The 21,828-nt window shown below is 38.1% G+C and overlaps 1 protein-coding gene across 1 annotated transcript; it reads right to left on the bottom strand.

The window, feature by feature from the left end:
• Window positions 1-101: 101 nt before the first annotated feature.
• Window positions 102-20,484, bottom strand: bsg (basigin; the record flags this gene model as incomplete). The annotated part of the gene is made up of 8 exons (XM_048559523.2): window positions 102-2,006; window positions 3,229-3,312; window positions 3,407-3,431; window positions 8,479-8,752; window positions 11,607-11,743; window positions 12,657-12,745; window positions 18,155-18,332; window positions 20,103-20,484. Coding segments are annotated over 7 exons (1,146 nt in total), but the record flags the coding sequence as incomplete, so codon positions are not given.
• Between the last annotated feature and the right edge of the window lie 1,344 nt (window positions 20,485-21,828).

Here is a 21,828-nt window from a genome sequence, read left to right as displayed (position 1 = left end):
AACATAAAATTTTCTTCAATCATGAAATAGAACTATGGATTAGCTTTGGGGAAGAAAAATGTTTTAAGAAATATTAAAATAAATTTTACAGATTAAGTCAATAAAATCAAAGGAATTTTTATTGATGCAAATTCTGACATCAGTATCACATTCTGCTAAGATGGTGTGGCAACATGAAAAAGTTATCAAGTTTCATTTTTAAAGAATTATTATACTTTAGCAGTACAGATTCAGCACAAAAGTTAGTGCATTACATGTAACACGACCAAACATTAGTACAGTGTAATGGCCAAATACCATAAACCAGCCCACATTTATACAAAATGGTATAATCCAAATCAAACACATTTCTCAGGGTTTCTCACTCTCAAGGATTTCAATCAAAGGTTAATTCTCAATAATCATATTTAGTCTATCATTTTTAAAGAAATTATTTATGGAACAAGTGTGACTCAAGTAGAATGATTTCAAACTTCAAACAAAGTTGATCCTTCAGAAGGGCATATTTTGAAGGATAAAAAGGTGAAAAATCACAAAACAACAAAATGACCACCATATTAATTGGGCCTTTTCTTTCCTGGACAAAAGGACAACAAAATATTGGCAAATCAAACTCCATCAGATATTACGACTAACTGGACAGTAGCAAAACTGTGCTATAAATATATTAGCTGCAGTCTATTGGGAATCGCAGTCCATAAAACAAGAAAATAACTTACTCTAGAGATAACATAGTACACAATCATACCAACAATACTGAGGAGTGGGAGATGACAAACATTTTAAGCTCAATGACAAAAAACATTTGCAAGTAATAACTCTGGTATATTTTACAGTGCCTCCATGACCTAGAAATGTCTCAAGGGAAACCAGTGCTACAAAGTGAGTCTCTTAGATTGTTCAATCATTGGGTGGAAGACAGCAGAATTTGTAGACCCAAGTTAATTAGAACCAGCAACACATTCACTCCAAATAGATTGCTGGATTCGGAGAAGGCGAACTTTGGTGGTTCAAGTCCAAAGCAAAAGTATTATGAAGTCTGGGAGAAGTCTTGCATATTCAGGTCCTACAAAATTATTTTTCACCAACTTCCGACAGCTTGCAACTACTGTATATTAGTGAGCAATGTTTGTGGTACATGAGCTCTATTTGGACAATAGGGTCTTGATTTAAACATATTCATTAGATTTTTGCCTGATTCAGGTAAACTCCACAGACTAACAATAAAACCAGTACCAGGAAGCTCACAGTGAGGCTTAAATACTATTATGTTCATTACTTTGATTTTAATCGCCATACTACCCTGTTTTCATATGAGAAATACATTCCCCATCTTGTTAAATGTAATTATAAAGTCGTGGTCTATAGTATTATCCTGTCATTTTAAAAAGTCTCTATTCATGATAAACTTGTTTAATGGAGGACTCCCACAAGCATTATATTTAAATACCAAAACAACATTTTCTTCGTGAAGTACCACTGCAATAACAGGAACAACCTGAAAACATTAGAACAGCATCGTACTATGAAATGCAGAAGCCAATTTTCACTCTAAGCATGCAGAACTGAGACAGCACACCTATTGGACTACATTTCAAAAGTTGAAGGGTGAAGCATTTGCATTCATAAATTCCAGCTGTATCAAATCAATTACAATAATCTGTAATTTATAGAACTGAACTAATATTAATCATTTATACATAACAGAAAACAGATTTCTGTCTAAGTAAAAGCAAAATTGTTACCAGAAGCATTTTAGTCCAGTTTATACAGGTGAAATAGGCCTAAATGATATACTGTCCCTTTAACCAATTGACTGCTAGTGCCAATGGCATCTTACAGTAGGCTGAAAGACATCAGCAGTTAAATTTTAATTAATCTGTAGAAATCCAAATACTTTAGGATCCGAATCATCAATACTTTAATCGTGTTGAAGATGACATTCTCTGTGACATCTACAAAACTCATCCATTCTGTAGTTTTGCTTATTTTGTGTAGGCTTCTTCCTAGGGAAGCAAAAATCAGTTCAGTTACTTAGTTATCTTGAACAAATGACTGTAATCATTAACAAAACACAGCAGATGAAAATCTCAAGTAAAACCAGCAGTAAATGAAGATGCTAGAAATACTGGCAGGTCAGGCAGCACCTGCCCACTGTCAGATTTCAGGATGCTAGAAGCTATTTTTTGCTCTGGTATTTCTGTACTAAACTTCCATTCACCTCAAGAAAAATTGTAATTATAGGTGGGTGGCTACTTATGATGGCCTAATATTTCAAAGAAATGGCAGGTCTAAACAAAATGTTCATGGTATTGTTCTTCTCACATTTAACTTTTCTTGAGCAACTGACCTACATAGTTTTTGTCAACAGACAACCAATAGAATCTTGGTGCCCACCTGCTTTTGGTTAATAGAGAAATATCAACCTCGTAGCTCTACTACATGTAGTATTAATTCACTGAAATAGTTGTTATACCATGGATCTTTCATAGCATAGACAGCTAATTAAGAAAACATCACCCCGCATTTAATTATTATTTATCAACCCATTTGAACAGGCTCCAACATCTCCATGGTAGGTGCAACATCAACATGGACTATTACTCTCAAACTCATGAGCCAATTACAGTCCATAGGAACTTTAACAGTTTCAATTCATTGCATTCATTAAGAAGATTTTAACAGAAGATAGTCAGCATAAAGTCAGCATTTAGATTTATAACATAATTTCGTAAATCCTATGCTCATCATGACAGAACCATAATCTTTGTCCTGACTCATGCTTGTTCCCTCAGTCAAACTCAAAGTTAATTATCTGGTCATTATGAAATTACAGGCCGTGAGCAAACTGGCAGTCATTTTTCCTTATAACTGGTGCCTATTCTTAAAATAAAACCACTGGCTGTAAAGCACTTTGGATCATTCTGTGGCCATGTAAGGCTCAATATAAATACAACACATTACCATTTTTTTCTGTTTATATGGTGGTATTCTTCAAAATATTTAAGAAATACTAGTTTAGGTCAGTAGGTGCCAATCTGCCTTGTTACGTACCACATGCAAGTTAAAACAAAATTGCAGGTTGCATTGTGCAGTGCATTTTATGCAAGTATCTAGAAATAATTATCACCACAAATATTAAGGTTCAGCATCTGGAACTTGGTGAAACAAGAAACAGTTCACAAAAGTGAGCAAAGATTTAACTATTTAGTGGAAAAATCTACAGACCTTTCCTGAAGGACGAAACCAAATCAGTTGGAGTTTCGCTGTCTGATATTTTTATCCTTATGATTCAAGGATGCATTACTTTTCCTATAAGAGGAGGAGTATAATTCAGTTACAAGCTACTTGCAATAGCTAATGCAAAAACAAATCTTTAAATGTGAAATTATGTGGACAAACTTACAAGGGTGCAGATCCTTGTTCATCATCTGGTTATCAAACCAACATGCAAATCACAAAAAAAAACCATCAGTAAGGGTATATGAAAATTTTTAATGAATTCACATTTTGTTTTGTCATTCAATTTCTTAATACGAAATGCAGATTTTCATTCAGCTTTGTAACAAACGTTACTCTCTCAAGAGCAATAGACTTCAGACACTATTACAATGTGGCAGATCATCAAAACAATTTCTGGTATAGAAGCTACAGAATAAACTGCTAACATTGAAAGACAGAACACAATTCAAAAAACAGGCCAATGTGACTATACAGTGGCATATCACCTTTCAGATATTATTGAAGCCAAATGTATAAACTGCCATTTAGTATTCGTTTTGCTAGGTTCCCTAGAAATTGCAGTTGTTTTTCATTGCTTCTTGGGGTCCTCAGCAAACCCGACAACAAGACTGCACCTCAATTTCACAAGGCACTGTTTGAGAAGTTACCTTCAGGTGTCAAACATGTTTACTGCAGTAATGGATGTTTTCCCTAGAAGCAGATGATTACCCATAAGAATTCGTCTTGCCACTTCAGCTTTAATTGATAGGTCTCAGACCTACTACCTTAAACCTATATGCAAAAAAGCTGCCATTTCTTACTCCTAAAACCAGCACTAAAATAGGTAGAATTTTAAAATTAGCACCAGAGTGGAGCTGCAGATCAGCTGCAGCCTTATGCTGTTGGCAAGCTGCTAAGAAGTGTTCATCCTAAATGAGACACAAGTTTAGGCTCAAGGTCTTGGAAGTCTCCAAAAGCTCTCCATCAGAATATTCACTTATCGACTGAAAAGTATTTTTGTTTGAATTACAATTTTGAGTCAAGATTATTTTTTAAACCAATTTCTAAATGAAAATGGTTTGGAGACATTGTGAATTACTCATCAACTTGGATTAGGTGAATGCACCTTTTGCCTAATCATGTTTGCTTCCATTTCAGCAGTGCTGTAAATCGAAAAACTGTCACTGACAGAAGCTGATTATAGTTACATATAAAAGCACAACTAAATAAACGTATTTGCCATAGAGTTAGGCTCTGATTTGCTCCTGGCTACAGAGCCATTTTAATTGAGAAAGGGATGTGGTTTGGTCAAAATAATTTGTACTTAAAGCGCTACCAAGTATGAAAATTACTTTATCAAACAGGTAAATTAGGGTGGGGAAGAGGGGAGGGAATGGTTATAATTTCTGAAATACTCAGAGCTATGGGGCAAGTACCTGTGGAAATGAAGGTACCGGTGACAGGTTATGTCTTCCATCCAAACAAATTCTCCACGATCTTTCTACTGCATTTTCTTTACATTTATGTTACATGCCGTTTTGATGTTATCAAGATGAGAAGTAATCGCTTGAATATCATGTGTCATTTAGTTTACAAAATGAAAGCCCTCAGACCGCTTTACCATGAAGCGCACAATATAGTAAACGTTTGCCATCTGTCGGCCATGGTGCAGTGACCTGCATACTCTATGATTAGTGATGTGTCACAACCATAAAAAACTTACATGATGCACAGTATTCTACTCTATTTTGAATATAAATAAAATAATGTGGGATGCAAGGACATTTACAAATATCTTTCTGTCTGATGTTACAACTTTGGATATTTATGCTATGTTCCATATAACCCATTCAAAATTATTATTCAATTTTAGAATGATGTGCTGAGAAACAAACATAGCTAAGCACGACAAATGGCTTTACAGCATTCAGAAGTGACAGATAAAGGGCATGTTTAATAAGCAGTTTGTTCGATTTACAGTAACTTAATGCTAAACATGTAAGAAGCACAACAGTGCAGAAATGGTAGGAACCTAATTCTGAGCGACTCAGCTAACAGAGCTATGTCGCTTCAGACTGACATGCATTTTATTCCACTTACCGCAGGATATGAACCAGCAGCAAATGAGAAAGAAAACATTTTTCATCAAGGAATAGCATTTTGCTTCAACTACATAAAGAGAGACCTAGTTCTAAACTAGCAGCAAGTGAAAAGCAGCTTTAAAAGTTCAATGCTCCACAGAGTTTCAATTGCCACACTATCTTAACCAAATAGTTTAGGACTGAAATGTGTCTTCAGCAGTAGCTCAAAGCGGGTTGAAAACCAACGACCAACCTATTTTACATCATGTTCCAATTTTCATTTCTACTGTGGTTTGATGAAAACAAACCAGAGTGCTATGAAGACAAAAAAGGGACCAGTGTAAATGGACTACTGATGCACTATAACTCAAGTTTTTCTCCTTTGGTGAAGGTCAATTTCATTCTAGACTGAAGTCCTAAAATAGCAGGACCTAACATTGTTACTGTCCAATGCTCCCAATTTAAACTAAGAGGTAAGTGAATTCTAGAGCCTGTTTGCTGCTCAGCATTCAGTTTTATACGTTATAAGTACATCGGAAGGCACATAAACAGAAAATGGAGAAACTCAGCAGGTTCTGCAGTAATTGTGGAGAGAAAACAGAGCTATTGTTTCAAGTCCAGTGACCCTACTTCTGTTCTGAAAAGAATGATTACTGGACTTGAAACATTAACACTTTTCTCACCACAGATGCTGGCAAACCGGCTGAGTTTCTCCAGCAATTTCTGTTTTAGCTTCAGAGTTCCAGTATCTGCACTTGTCAGTTCTCTATATTGTATTTTGAATGACATGGAACTGTGCAAGCCATGCAGACTGTTGGATCCAAAATCCATTTTTGCTGGAATTAAAGATGTGCAGATTATCAAAATTATGTTTCCACTGATTTGAAATTATTTTGATTTAATGGGTGAGGGAACTGTTCCCCAGGCTTGGGGAAATTGGGCAATTAAAGGGATATGAGGATTGCTGCATGGTATCAGCCAATGTTTCTTCAGCACCTTTTGCAGGTCAGATGGAACAGTGCTTCCCTTCCGTTTGTTCCTCAAGATAACCTAATAATTGACTGACCACCAACCCTCTCCACTCCTCCCAACGACTTCTCCCAGTCCTTCTCTCTCTCCTCCCACTGCAGCCTTCCTAGTCTACTGACCATATCAAGACTGGACAAGTATGAAATAGTTTTTAAAAAAGGTTCAGTTGTTATCACAGCAGCTGGCATGAGCCTCACACCATCCCTGTAACTATGGTGATGACTATATTCAGTTTGAGGTTACATATTGTCTAAATGGACCGACAAGTGAGGCATGGTCAATCGAACTGAAATCTTGTTTCAGATAATTATTACAAAAACACTTCACACTGTGGCATATGCTCGAGCACATGCCATTATGTTAGCTACTTAGTGGCTAATTAGCTACTCCAATTGAAGACCAACGCACAAAACAATAAACGCATTGGGCGAGGATGTGGTGATGTACAAACCAAGTCCTGCAAAGTGGATAAGATCTTCCTCACTTGTTTTTTAGTTGTGCAACATGTTCGAACTCTCAATCTTATTACACAGATTCTCGAAGAAAATTCATGTTTTATGCATCCTACACTGACAAAAGGTTTTATACAAATTATTAACTTTTACTTTACCTTTAAATTCCCACCAGCCAGATGTGCATTTCCAGCACTGTTTTTATTTTATCAATGGTTTCTGGTTAACAAACAGATCCCATTGAACAGAAATTAAAATTTTGGTCAATTTAGCACACAATTAAATGACAAATACCCATTATCGATGTACAATTCACTTCAAATTAAAACAGAATCAAAGGGTGGCAACATGAAATTTGGTAATTACTTTGGGAAACTTATATGTACCTTACTTTCATAGCAACAAAACCTTATAAGAAGCATAATGCAAAGAATATCTACAATACTGGCTTAAAAGGGGAGCTTTATGAATTCATATCAGCACTTACACTTGTAACAAAATTCTCCTGGCACTCACATCCTTAAGTATGTCATTCCCCTCAACCTTTATGATGGTGCTTAAGATCAACCTTGTTGATCACATTTATGGTCACCTGCCTTTACACCTCCCAAGTTCTTCACTGGATTTGCCAATTACACATCCGTTAAATGACATGAACTGCTATAAGTCATAAGAGAATGTTGCAAGTTCAATGGAAAATAAAATCTTTTTAGTTGTATTCTAGGACTCTGACAAAGAAAGGAGATAGACAGGTTGCCGCAACTGCGAAAGCCCGAGAGAAATTCTACCTGAAAATTCTTTTAATGCCCCATTTTCATGCAATGTCTAGCTAGTCTGAGTGTGATTCTAATCTCTACAATACCACAGAATGTTGATGACCAAATACAAGTCAGCCTTTAATTCAAATGTGTGAACAATAAATATGATAGAGTGAATTAGACTCCTCTCATAAGCAGAGGAGTGTCACAATTAGAGAATCAGACAGTTACTAAAAATTCTGGGATCTTGTGTTTGCGAAAAAGAAACTTGAATCTTAGTTCAGTACACGGGAGGCATGAAATCAAGTGAATGTGCTTTTAGGTGGTACGAAGGGTAATTTAGGCTAAAGCAGAGAACAAGACAGTTGTGTGAATCCAACAAACTACCATGTCAATACAACATCTGCTAAATTACTCTACCTAGTCATTTTGATCCGATAACAATGAAAACTGACAGTGTATAGCAATTTATAGAAATGTCCAGTTTTTAGACTGCCAGAATTGAGACTAGTGCAGGATGTTTAATCTTTCTTTCTACTTGCCCTACCATAAGTTGTGCTGTTACAAGCGAAACATGGTATCACAAAAACAGAATGGCTGAACAGCAAAACAGAAGGATGGAGACTGGATGCCACAAAAAAAAATTGCTAAAACTTCAGTGTTCTCCTTCTTAATGATCAGGGCATCATAAATTCATTCCCAGCATGTTCCTGGTATTAAATAGTCTCTAGCATCATGTTCTGGCATATGATAGCCAGCGAGAGCGAGACAGATAGTCAATGCGTATCTTCACTCCTAATTTTTGAGAAACTCCATCCACGAATGAAATGGAGTATAATTCTTTCGGTTAACTTTGGTAGAGATCAAGTTCTAAATTTCTAGACAGCACAAGCTCACTTATATCATAAGTGATTAAAAAGTCTGTTGTTAACTTACCATCTGAAATTTCATCAGGCTTTCTCCTTTTCTCATAAATGAAGATAATTGCAACAAGCACAATCACCTCTGCAACAATTCCCAAAAAGGGCCAGAAAGCAGCGAAACGACCACGAACTCGAAGGTGAATAGTCACCGCTCGTGTGCCAACCTCATTGGTTGCATTACAAACATAATCTCCTTGGTCTTCCTTAATATTCAGAGAATGGATGCGCAACTGTGTCTCATGTGATGTACTCCTGATTTCAAATTTCATTGTTTTATTGGCAATTACCTACATTGGAGACAAATGTTCTTTTAAAATACTAATTTCAAATCTGCAAGCAGCAAAAAGTACTTAAATATTCTGAGTTCTAATGAAATGCTTCTATATGTATTAGGCATATCAGGTTTTCAAATATATCATGTTTTTACATGGTGGATATCTGCTTTTTACATGATAGTATGTTTTTTTTAACTCATTCACTGGATGTGGGCATCATATTTGGGCTATCATTGACTGCTCAGTCATGGTTGCCCTCATGAAAGTGGGTGTGACCTGCCTCCCTGAACTGTTGCAGTCTATTTGGTGAAGATAGTTCCACAATGCATTTGGTAGGGAGCTACGGGTTCTTTAGAGTGACAGGGAAGGAAGACACATATATTTCCAAGTCTAAATGGTGAGTGGCTTGCAGTAAATTTACAAAAGGTGGAGTTTCCATGTTTCTGCCAGTCATTTTTCTAGTTAGTAGCATTGGTGGATTTGGAAGGGGCTGTTTAGTGAGTCTTGGTGAGTTTCACAGTTCATCTTGTAGACGGTACACACTGCAGCTACTCAGGAGAGGGAGTGAACATTTGTGGAAGCAATGTTTGATAAATGGGTTATCTCCTAGACAGTGTCAAGCTGCCTGAACGTTGTTGGGAGTTAACTCATTCAGGAAAGTGCTGGAAGCATACACTAAACGGGAGACTGAGTTTTCACAAGGTGCAGAGTCAATGTTGACAAGTCCTTGGACAACTCCTTCCTGACTATACATCATTTTGTGACCACCTCCGCTGGACATTCCTGCCAGTGGTACACATCGTACCACAGAATAGTGATAGTTCTGCTTGAAAAGCTGTTAGACAGCTCTCCCAATTTTGAAATTAGCTCCCAGGTGTTGACAAAGAGAATTCTGAAGTGTCGAAAAGGCTGAACTTGCCATGGTTGTTTCTGATGTCTTCCACAGAAACCCTTATGTGTAAGCAGGCCATTCGCCCATTGCGTCCATGTCAACTCTGCAAACAGCATCCCATCCAGACTCATCACCCCAACCTCCTTCCCTTCCCACCCTACCCCTGTATTTTCAACAGCCAATCCACCTAACCTGCACGCTTGGATTGTGCAACAAAACCAGGGCATCCAACAGACACGCAAGCAGGCATGGGGAGAATGTGCAAATTCCGCACAATCACTCAAGGCTGGAGTCAAAACTGGGACCCTGGTGTGGCGAGACACAAGAACTAAACACTCTGCCATCAACATCTTAGTCAGGACCAATTAGCTATCTGGTATCACTATTTGCGACACAGTTAACATTTATGTTGATGCTTTTTATTCAGTATGGGATGCTGACATCACTGGCTGGGCCAACATTTCTTACCTGTCCCTAGATACCCTTGAAGGTAGTGGTGAGCAGCTGTTCTTGAAATGTTGCAGTTCATGTGCTATAGAGAAACCACCCATGCCGTAGGGAAGGGATTCCAGGCATTTAACCCAACAAAACCGAAGGAATATGAGTATGTTTCCAAGCCAGGATGGAGTGCGATTTGGAGAATTTGCAGGTTTATCTGCATTTCTTTTCCTTCTATGTGGAAATGACTGCAGTTTGCAGGTGCTGTCTAAGGAAACTTGAAGAATTTTTGCAACGCATCTTGTAGATAGTAATATGCTGCTGCAAAACAAAAATTGGCAGTGGAGAGGGGAACTGAACGTTTGTAGATTTGGAGCCATATCAAGCAGGCTGAATTCGCCCTGAACAGTGCTAAGCTTCGAGTGCTGTTTGAGCTGCACTTATCCAGACACGTGATGAGTATTCCATCACACTGATTTGTGCCTTGTAGATGCTGGCAGGCTTTGAATAGTCAAGTGTTGAGTTACATGCTGCAGTATTCCTTGCCTCTGCCCTGTTCCTACATTCACTGTATTCACATGGCTAGTCCTGTTAAGATTTTGGTCAATACTAACTCTCTCGATGTTGATAGTGGGGTATTCAGTGATGGTAACGCACTGAATGTCAAGGGTCAGTAGTTAGTTCTCTCTTACTGGAGATGGTCATTCCCTAGCATTTATGTGGCACAAATGTTACTTGCCACTTGTCAGCCCAAGCTAGATAATGCCCAGATCTTGCTGCATGGCATGGACTGCTTCAGGATCTGATGAGTGACAAATGGTGACAGAACTTTTTCAGGTCATCAGTAAACATCTCAACTTCTGACCTTATGATGGACAGAAGGTCATTGATGCGGCAGCTGAAGATGTTTGTAAATAGGACACTATTGAGGATGTTCTGGAAAAGTGTCCTGGCTGGTGCTGAAGGTCAGTTAACTCAGCTGAAATGACTGAAATGCGTCCAATACTACATAATGTAAAACACGTTATTCAATGTAATAACAGTACTCCAACAGCTCCCTCATTCCGGGTTTTGTTTGGTGAACAAACCAAAAACACTGATAAAATTCAGTGATATTTAGCAAAAGATAACGGGATTTTAAAATTTATATATTTACACATATTTCCCTTAATTACATGCTTTAAAATGCTATCTTAATCAGTTTTTAATCCACAGAAGATCTCAATTACATTAGAAAAGTATTCAGCGTGCTCATGAATCCAATTGTAAAATTATGAACAAAATTGTGAACTGTGACACAAAAGCCGAATTACTAGAACACAATAAACACTTCTGCAATGGCTGCACTTCAATCATACTTATCTCAATGTGAGGAAGAGGAGAAGTATTTTAATGGTTGATTAAAAAGGTTGATGTTGAATTTCATAGCAAAAAAAAGCTAAGAGAAAAAGAGCAAGTAACATTGATTGGATGTGATCAAAATGTAGAAATATCTTAGAAAGTTATGAACTGTTAGTTGATTATGTCCTTGTTTACCTCATCACTCTGATCAGTCTTTCGAGACCACAACCAGCTATCAACTGGTGGATACCCGCTGCTTTTGCACGTGAGCACTCCAATATCACCTTCGTTTCCATGTTCAGATTTCTTGTCACTGCTTACACCAGGTGCAGCTAGGTTTCAAAAAAAAATTATTTTTACATATTTTCAAAACAAGCCCAGTCCTTTTCATGGCACCAAGGGAGTCAGGCAATGTAACATTTATGTACTATGAAAGCTCAAGAATCATGGAACATATTCTGAATTAATGCCAGACAACAATTCGGTTTCTTGTCCTGGCTCATTTCAATTTGGACTCAACATATAAAAATAACAAAATGGAGAGTACATACCCATATGCCACTATATAGTCATTTCAGTGATGTAAATTCAGCCACTGAAATGTTTAAACAAAAAGCCAAAATTTCAGAGCTTTGGTGTTTTTGCCAACCCTTGCTTAGGAACAAGATTTTGAACAGAAGAATAGGTGGCAAGAGCAGTGAATATTAGAAGCAAAGGGCTAATTTAGATACAAGATCTGTAATCTCAATATGATGCAGACACCATTTCAGAACTGACCGACGTCTACCCCAAAATTATCAGCCGGCGATCCACACAAAGTAAAGCCTAAGAACAACATTTTATTAATTTTTGCAAAGGCACATGCGCTCCTTCAATTCTGAGGAAGGGTCACCAGGCCTGAAACATTAAACTCGGACTTTTTCTTCACAGATGCTGCCAGGCCTGCTCAGCTTTTCCAGCAACTTGAGTTTTTGTTCCTGGCGAGTACAAGACTATGCCACAGTACAGTCATGGAGATGGGTGTGTAGGGAAGTAACAGTGAATTGCAAAAGTAGCCAAGGATAATGGGGGGAAAACCATCCAAACTCCCCAATAGAGACATCGACAGAATGTGGGAAAGTTCATCTTTCTTTCAACAATTCTTATATACATCTACTACAGCAAACAGGCATGAGTCCAGTCTGCACTTTCAATCAGCTTGTTCACAGCATTATCTACAAGGAATTTGCATTTAAAATTCCTTACCTTTCACATAGATACTACCGTTGATAACAGGTATAGTGAAGTAATGGCAGCTGTACTCTCCTGAATATTTTGCATCAACAGCAGTCAGTCTAAAGAAAAAAGGAACAATCAAAAAGGAAGATATTCCAATTTTATACAAAACATTCTGTAATGAATTATCAGGAACAATAACAGATTTTCTGGGTGAAATGTTTACCCAATTAAGAAAACTAAGTTTACCCTGAGAGCATTTTCCAAAATTAAAATCTAAAAATGGATCTGAATCCCAAGGGAAACTGATGAACTTTGAAATATTGCTGCGTGCTAATCATAACGAAATGAAGCGTTTATGACATGTGACTACTTCCTAAAGGCCATCCTACACCAGAAACACGAAATTAAAGGCGTCTTATTTTGATTCCAATTACATTGCTTGTTCCATGAGATATGAACGTGATGTCAGTCAACACTCCACATATATTGCATTCATAATTCAAACCCCTTAGTCAGAAACAATGCAAGGGCCAAAATTTTAGAGATTTTAATCAATTTTAAGTCAACATTTCATGTAATTATATATTGAGTTTCTTATGGATCCTGTGTGTGAACTGTACAAAACTTTTTAATCCATTTGATCCTCTGCCTTTTGCTATTATATTTTTCATTAAATACATTTGGCATTTCAAACTAACAAGGCAGAGCTTCTCAAAACAAGGTTTGAAATCTCAAGTGGGATTAACAGCTGAAATTTTCGTGCACCAAACTTGGAGGCAGCAATGGTTGCCATGGAGATCGGAAATTTATAACAGCTATGCTCCTACTCGTACAGTCACTACTCCTATTTTATAATCTCAGTTCTCACGGAGGGGTCATGACAATTTTCAAGCTTTGAAATGGGGTCACAATGACAAAAAATTTGTGAAGTGTTGTAATGTGGCATTAGAGGTCTTGGAGACAACTGTCTAGCTCCACCATTAACAGTTATTAGCAAAAGCATGAAGGCACTACGCATCTTCGGCCTTCTCCTTCCAGATGGCACAGGTAGCAAGTTTATAAAGATATTGTTAGAGGAGTCTTGGTGAGCCCTAACAGTGCAACATGTAGATGGTACACATAGCTGCATTGCATCGGTGGTGGAGAGTGAGTGCTGAGGAGGGTGGCTGGGGAGGGCGAGTCAAACAGGTTGCTTGGTCCTGGATGGTGTCAAAGCTCCTTGAGTGTTGGTGTAGCAGCCATCCAGGCAAGCAGAGTGTATTCTGTCACATTCTTAACTCACGTGTTAGAAATGGTTGATATGCACTATTCAGGACAAGCTTGCCAACTGCATACATAATTAGCTTAACGGCAGGAGACAGAGAATAATGGTGGAGGGCTATTTTTTGGACTGGAGCTCTATGATCAGTAGTGTTGCAGAGGGATCGGTTCTGGGTCTCTTGTTTGCCATTTATATAAATGATTTGTATGAGAATATGGAAACTTCATTAGTAATTTTGGTGTCATCTGCAAGCTTAACAGCATAGAAAACTTCCTTTAATATCTGCTAAGATTACTGAAGAATCTTGATCAAATGAGTCAATGGGCTGAAAAATGGACATGGAGTTCAATCTGAATAAATGCGAGATATTGCATTTTGGTACAACAAACAAGGGTAGAGCTTATACAATTAAGGGTAGGGCCTTGGATAGTGCTGTAGAACAGAGGGACCTAGGGGTGCAGGTACATAAGTCTTTGAAGTTTGCGACACAGATAGATAGGATGGTTAAAAAGGATTTTGGCACAGTTGCCTTCATTGCTCAGTCCTTTGAGTAAAAGGAGTTGGGAAGTCATGTTGAGGTTGTAAAGAACATTGCTAAGGCCTCTTCTGGAATATTGCGTCAAGTTCTGAACGCCCAGTTATAGGAAGGATACTATCAAGCTGGAGCGGGTTCAGAACAGATTTACAAGGATATTGTTGGATATAGAAATTTTGAGTTATAAGGAAAGGCTGGATACGCCAATTGTTCTTCTATGGGAGAGGCAAGCCAATAGAAGTTTATAAAATAATGAGGGGTATAAATAGAAATAATGGTAGCCGTATCTTCCCTAGATGGGGGCGGCAGAATTTCAAGACGAGGGGGCACATTTTTAACGCGAGAGGAGAGAGATTGAAAAAAAAGGCACGAGAGGGAAATTTTTTCTTTTTTAAAAACACAGAGGGGGTTCATACTGGAATGAACTTCCTAAGTGGTGGATGTAGGTACATTTACAACATTAAAAGACATTTGGATAGATACACGAATAGGAAAGATTGAGATATATAAGCTAAGACCAGACAGGTGGGACTAGTTTAGTTTGAGCTTATGTTCAGCATAAACTGGCCGGACTGAAGGGTCTGTTTCCATGATGTATGACTCCATGATTCCAATCTGGTCTGTAGCTTCAGTATTTATATGGCTGGTCCAGCTCAGTTTCTGGTCAATGGTAATCCTCAAAATGTTGATAGTAAAGAGTTCAGCAATGGTAATGCTACTGAATATCAAGGGGTGATGGTTATATTCTCTTCTATAAGAAATGGTCATTGCTAGCAGTTGTGTGACACAAGTGTTGCTTGCTACTTATCAGCCTGAGCCTAAATATTGCACTAGGTTTTACTGCACATGTGCAGATTGTGTCAGTATCTCAGGAGTCGTGAGTGGTGCTGAATACTGTACAATGAACACCCTCACCACATCCTCATGATTGAGGGAAGGTTTATGATTAAACTGCTGAAATTGGTTGGGCCCATTCATTACCAATGAACTATTCCAGTGTGCTCTGATGCTGAGATGATCCAACAATCACACCATCTTACTTGGAGTCAGGTATGACTCTAACCAGAAAAGAGGTTTGCCTCAACTCCCATTTAGACCAGTTTTGCTAGGGCTCTTCGATGTCACACTTGGATCAAAAATTGCCTTTATGTCAAAGCCAGCCACTTTCACCTCACCTCTGGAGTTCAGTTTTGTTGTCAACGTTTGGACCAAGGTTGTAATGAGGTCAGGAGCTAAGTGGCCCCAGTAGAAGCCAAACTGGGCATCAGTGAGTCAGTTACTATTTTCAACTGCTAATTAATAATACTGATGGATGGGGTCACCAATACTTTGCTACTGATTTGGAGAGAGACTTTTGGCAATAATTGGCCAGGTTGGATTTGTTCTGCTTCTTGAATACAGGACGCACGTGACAAATTTTTCACACTGTCAGACAAATGCACAAAGGAGGATGCAAATATGGCAGTTTTCAGTACAAACGTACTGGCCCGTTCCCATCGGTAAGGCTGGAGATATTTGTGAACTTTCATCTCATTAATTATGGAATTGCCCACACTACTCACACTACTGCATGTGGTATTCAATCCGACTTGTTGCAAATGCCTAGCACCATCTGTTACATACTGATTCTGAAGCTTGGCATGCAAGTACTTTTGTGTTGTAACATCACAGTGACATGTCATGTTTAGTATTCCTGAAATGCACTGCTCCTAGCACATCCATCTGCACTCCTTATTGAATTAGGTACAGAGATAATGGGAACTGCAGATGCTGGAGAATTCCAAGATAATAAAATGTGAGGCTGGATGAACACAGCAGGCCAAGCAGCATCTCAGGAGCACAAAAGCTGACGTTTCGGGCCTAGACCCTTCATCAGAGGGCTCTGATGAAGGGTCTAGGCCCGAAACGTCAGCTTTTGTGCTCCTGAGATGCTGCTTGGCCTGCTGTGTTCATCCAGCCTCACATTTTATTATCTTGGAATTAGGTACAGTTGGTTGCCTGGATTGATGGTAATGATAGACTGGAGGATATACTGGACGATGAGATTACAGACTGTGGTTCAATACAATTCTGCTGATGGCCCGTAGCACTTCTTGGATGCCAGGTGAGCGACTAGATCTGTTTGAAGTCTATCTCATTTATCACAACTGTAGTACCACACAACAAAACGGAGGATAGCCTCTATAAAAAGAACAAGACTTCATCTCCACATGAATTGTCACTACTACCAATGTTATTTATGAATGGACATATCCGGAACAGAGAGGTTGGTGAGAACAAGGTCAAATGGACTGTTCCCTCATTAGTTACCTCACCACTTGTTGTGAGCCCAGTTTAGTAGCTATGTCAGCAGAAGTGGTGATAACAAACAATTCTTGGTGATGACCATTTAAGGCCCCCACTCAAACAGCATACTGTACTTGTGCCATCCTCCGTGCTTCCTCCAATGGTGGAGTGCTACTTTGTCAGAGGAGGGGAGGGGAGGGGGCAGTAGGTGGTAATCAGCAGGATGTTCCAGTGCCTATGTTTGAAAGAAAGCTTTCCTTGGGTTCGGATTAAGTGTTGACATTTTCCAAGGTTAGGACTTATGCAGGGATGCTGATATCAATAACTGATTTCTCTTCGGATAACTAATAATGTTTTGGGTCTGGTGACATCTGAAACATTCACTCCGATTTCTCTTCACAGATGCTGCCACTCCTGCTGAGCTTTTCCAGCAACTTCTGTTATTGTTTCTGATTATTAACATCCCCAGTTCTTTCACTTTTTATCTATATTAATTATGTTTATCTGTCTGCATACTTTCTATTATGTCATCTTGTCACTAAAAGCAAGTTTAAAAGTGGCCTGCTCTACAGCCCAGCTTAAATTGCTCCTTTCTGGCTATGGCTAGGGTTGCAGTATCCAACATCTGAACCCAAGACTTCATGCACGAAGGAACAGAAAATTAGACACTGGAGAAATGGATGACAGGATTATAGAATGGAGGAGAAAAACAATTTCTTAACCAGATAAGAGATGGTGCAGAGACAATAAAAGGACATGCACAAAGAAGTTAAATAGACAGTCAAAGGGAAAAGGCAAATGGCCAAGGCTGGAGGAAAATATGTATGTATATATAAATCTACAGAACTATTGCCACCAACAGCATCAAAATCCAGGTGCAAAGGCTTAGATAAATATTAATCAATTATTGGGCCAAATGCAAAACACTATGAGCAGATACCTTCAACAAAACTGCCAAATAAAACAAGAGGCACTGCAATGTTTTTTTCAAAACTCAGTATATTCATAAATAGTATGTAAATACCCTCTTGGATTAGTGGCACAAAATGCTTGAAATAAAGAAAAAATTCAGGAAACTCTACAATACATAAAGCTTAAGTACTCTTAAATGCCTACAATTTAAATTTGAATGGAAGATATTGTGACAGTAAATATAACAGCAATTATACTGAAAGGTATAATACCAATGCCTAATACTAATTTGGATATTTAATGAAATAGGACTTTGCTCATGGACAAAAATCCCGTAAAGGGCAGGGGCTGAGGGAAAGGAGGAGGATAGGTTAAAGGAAAACAGTAACAGGAACAAAGCATCACAACAACGAACTAATGGAAGAAAAACATCCTACGTGGCATTTCTGGCACCAGTTAAGTTATTGACTTTTTAACATTAATTATAGAATTATTCAAGGGCTAGCTGACAGCGGACACACTGATACATACTTGTATTCCATAATTGTTGAATTCCCACTGTTACTGGTGGCAGAGATATTCATGCCATCCTTTTTCCACACATGCCCCTCAATAGGAGAGGGCGGATTTGTCAGGTTGCAGCGAAGTACAGTTTCTGGTAAATTTTCCCCTGGCTCCAAGAAAGGAGGATCCACAACAATTATTGGGTCTGGTTGTAAGAAAAGAACAAGTTTCAGACTGAGACTAAGATTGCCACAAAAAGTAATCAAGCTGTCATATTTCATTAGATGTGCATGTATACACTAAAACAGAATGAATGAGCCACACAAAGCATTGATAACAGTAAACCCAGAAGTAATTTGGTGAACAATCTTATTATTTAAGAGCATGAACTATAAATGTACAATATATGACTTTCAACTCAAATAACAGTTAAGTGAAAACTTGCAGAGTGAACTGGTAAATACTGTTGTACAGTCTTTACTAGTATTACAAAAGTATAATTGCTTTGTTGAGACATTTGCACTAATTGGTTTCAAAAGAAGGAAAGTAAACTACTTAAGCGCATTACAGTAGCAAAATGCAAACCCTCTCCAAACTACCCCCTAAAGAATGATCAAGAACAGCTTTTCTGCTGACCATCAAGTACAGAATGTTGATAACCTACTAATCTGAAGAGTCAGTGTGTACATAAATCTCTGATCTGGTCTGTACGTGGAACTAGAAAGATGAGACCTGGGTTCGAGTCCCACCTTCTCCAGATGTGGGATTATATTTCTGGGCAAGCTCATTAGAAAAACATCAATATCATAGTAACCAAACTCCTGTTTTGCGGCCACAAAATTCAGCCTACACAGAATAAATAGGATACTGGAGCACTCTACTAGTTTGTATCTTTTCATGCAGAGATCAAAGTTGATTAAAAATGTATTGAAACAGAGATCATTCTGTAAAACCCAAGAAGAGAGTCACGTATCCTCAGCACTATCTAAATCCCTTGGTAATATGCCAGCATCATCTTAGAGAGACTGGTTGCTGTTCTTAAATAAGAGCATACAATAACCAGTTCATCCATTAGTATGGAAGATAACATTACAGCAAAGAAGTCTGATCACAAAAGTTTGAGATTCCTGTTCATTTTCATTTTCCCCCTATTAAAAGGTTTGCGCTGTGATATTTTAGCTACTGTAACATAACCAGCAAAATGCGAGGGCACTACAGCATAGGACAAGGCAAGGAGAAGATTAAGGAGAATTTTATGCACTCAAAGTCAAAGCATGGATGGGGAGAACATGGCAACCATTACGGATATCAAAATGACAATCACAATGTAGCCTGTGAGAATCTAGGGTGGCTTTATAGGAACCACAGAATATGCAATGCCTTCCTAAAGTTTTCAGGTGCCATCTTCTGACAATGAAGATAAAATGCAATTCTAATAACAAAGTGTGAGATTGTAACATTAGAAAAGGATTTCTATTTCACTGAGAAGATAAATGGTCAGCAAAACATTTTAACTTTTCTTATGACCATTTATCTTATTTCAAAATTTGGTTCATGATTCTTTGGAGAAGGCTAAACAAGTTTAACATATGCTTGGGTCTTATTTAAGCAATAAAAATGCCTAGTATCCACCGGTTCTCTAAATTTTGGGCCTGATCAGTTTCATGACACAGCAAGAAATCCATCAATTCAAGAGTTGTTCTCATAGCCGTCAAAATGGCTTAACTAAATCATTTTGCTTTCAATATCTAAATGTTGCAGAACAATCTCACAACCTTGCACCAAGTCACTGGATAAAAACAGGTTAACTGCCAAGGTGGAGAGGGGTTGGGAAGGTATTGATCACAGGACAGCATTACATGTGCCAGGAGCTTTTCTTGCAAGGATGGCAAAAGGGATGCCAATATGCATACCAGGCACTTGGGACAAAGCTACTGGTACACATGTCTGCCTCAACTTGGCAACCACCACTCACGTTCAATGACTATTAACGTCGCCTGAGACCGTATCCACTTGACTTTTGGACTCTTCTGTAAATCATTACGGTAGGGATCATTACTGGCTCTGCATTCATATATACCAGTGTCCTCGATACTTAGATTCATTATCTTGATGGAGCTCTTGGCATCAATGTTATAACTGGAGTTGATTTTGACTCGCTGTTGCCGTGCACCATCGTAGAGCTGTGACATTACCTCTGAATCATTGCCCTCTGTGCCCCACCACTGAATTTCAGGTGTGGGCTTTCCAATTACCTCACAGTTCAATTCTACATCGTCTTCCATTAGCTTTACTTCAGACAGAGGTGACTTTATAAAGCCAGCTGCAACAAAAAGGCCATTTGCAACAAAACAGAAAATTCAATAAATTTAAGCTGCATGCTTCATTTTATGACCATACACAACAATATTAAAGGAATACAACAGAAAAGATCTCTCTCAAACAACATCATTCCCCAAACACAAGCATATAGGTGCCTTTGGCACATGGTGTCCCAGGTTCATGTGCCACCTATTTCAGTGATTCGTTATAAATTTATATATTTATTGATCGACTGATTAAAGTTATATATAGGAGCCTTGCCTCAATTTCCAAATCAAAACGTATCAGCTAGTAATGTTATACCACTGCAGCACTCGTATCGAGTTATGCTTGCCACCAGCACTGGCCATATTCAATGTGTGCGCTATTCACTCATTTATACAATGTAATAATGACCAGCATGTTAAAACTTTTCAACAAACACTTCTGATACTCATTTAATTGATTCAAACTTTGGAAGGGAAAGATCAGTAAATAAAGCTATCATGGAATTTCAATGCGCAGAGTGAAAATTTCACACGGACAATTTCACGTTAAAAATGATGGGGAGCTGTTGAAGCAATAAATAACTACTTCAACACCATGCAAAATTTAATAGACTTAACTATAATAGAGAAATAGAATATGACAACTATAATTTTTCTGTCTCGATTTTTAACCTAAATCAAAAGGAGATTATTTCAGTCCTTTCTCTTAAGATTATTAACTTTAAGGGGGGGGTAAAAAGCAGGTAGTTAAGCAAGAAAGTGCAGTAAAATATAAGCAACACATTAATACACTAAACATAAGATCATGCACATAATGATAGCACAAAATACATTGTGTCACAATAAGAAATTTAACTCTGCATAAAATTGTTTCTTATTCCTTAAATTTTCTGAATGCTTTTTGCCTGTTAACGAACAGGAGGAAAGAAATTACATTTATGTCGTACTTTCATGTCCTTGGGATGTCCCAAAGCTCTGTGCAACTGAAGTTTAGTTACTGAAATTTGTAATGTATGAGCTCTTGTGAAGTATATGCTTTAATGTAACTACATAGATAATTTACAAAGTAGCTCGCTTTAATGAATGACCGTTTCAGGAGATTGGAGACCTGGAAATCAACTCCAGCTCATGAATAATCTTTTGGAATGCCTCATGAAATGTAATGTCACTTGTCACAAGGGCATTAAAGGCTAGAGAGAGAATTTCTAAGTCACAAAATCAAGAGTGCAGAGTTGAGATCAGATAACAAAACATGTTGGAAAAACAGAAGAAAAAAAGTCAGCAGTGGCCTGCTGGTACTGTGGGAAGATAATTTATTGAATGAAAAAGTCCTAACTAACAAACTGGTGGAACCATCCATAAGCAGTGGAAGAAATGACTGGTGTTAATGTA

Source organism: Stegostoma tigrinum, chromosome 30 (assembly GCF_030684315.1).
Source record: "Stegostoma tigrinum isolate sSteTig4 chromosome 30, sSteTig4.hap1, whole genome shotgun sequence".
In the NCBI taxonomy this organism is placed as follows: Eukaryota; Metazoa; Chordata; class Chondrichthyes; order Orectolobiformes; family Stegostomatidae; genus Stegostoma; species Stegostoma tigrinum.
This window is presented reverse-complemented; position numbering and strand designations above follow the sequence as displayed.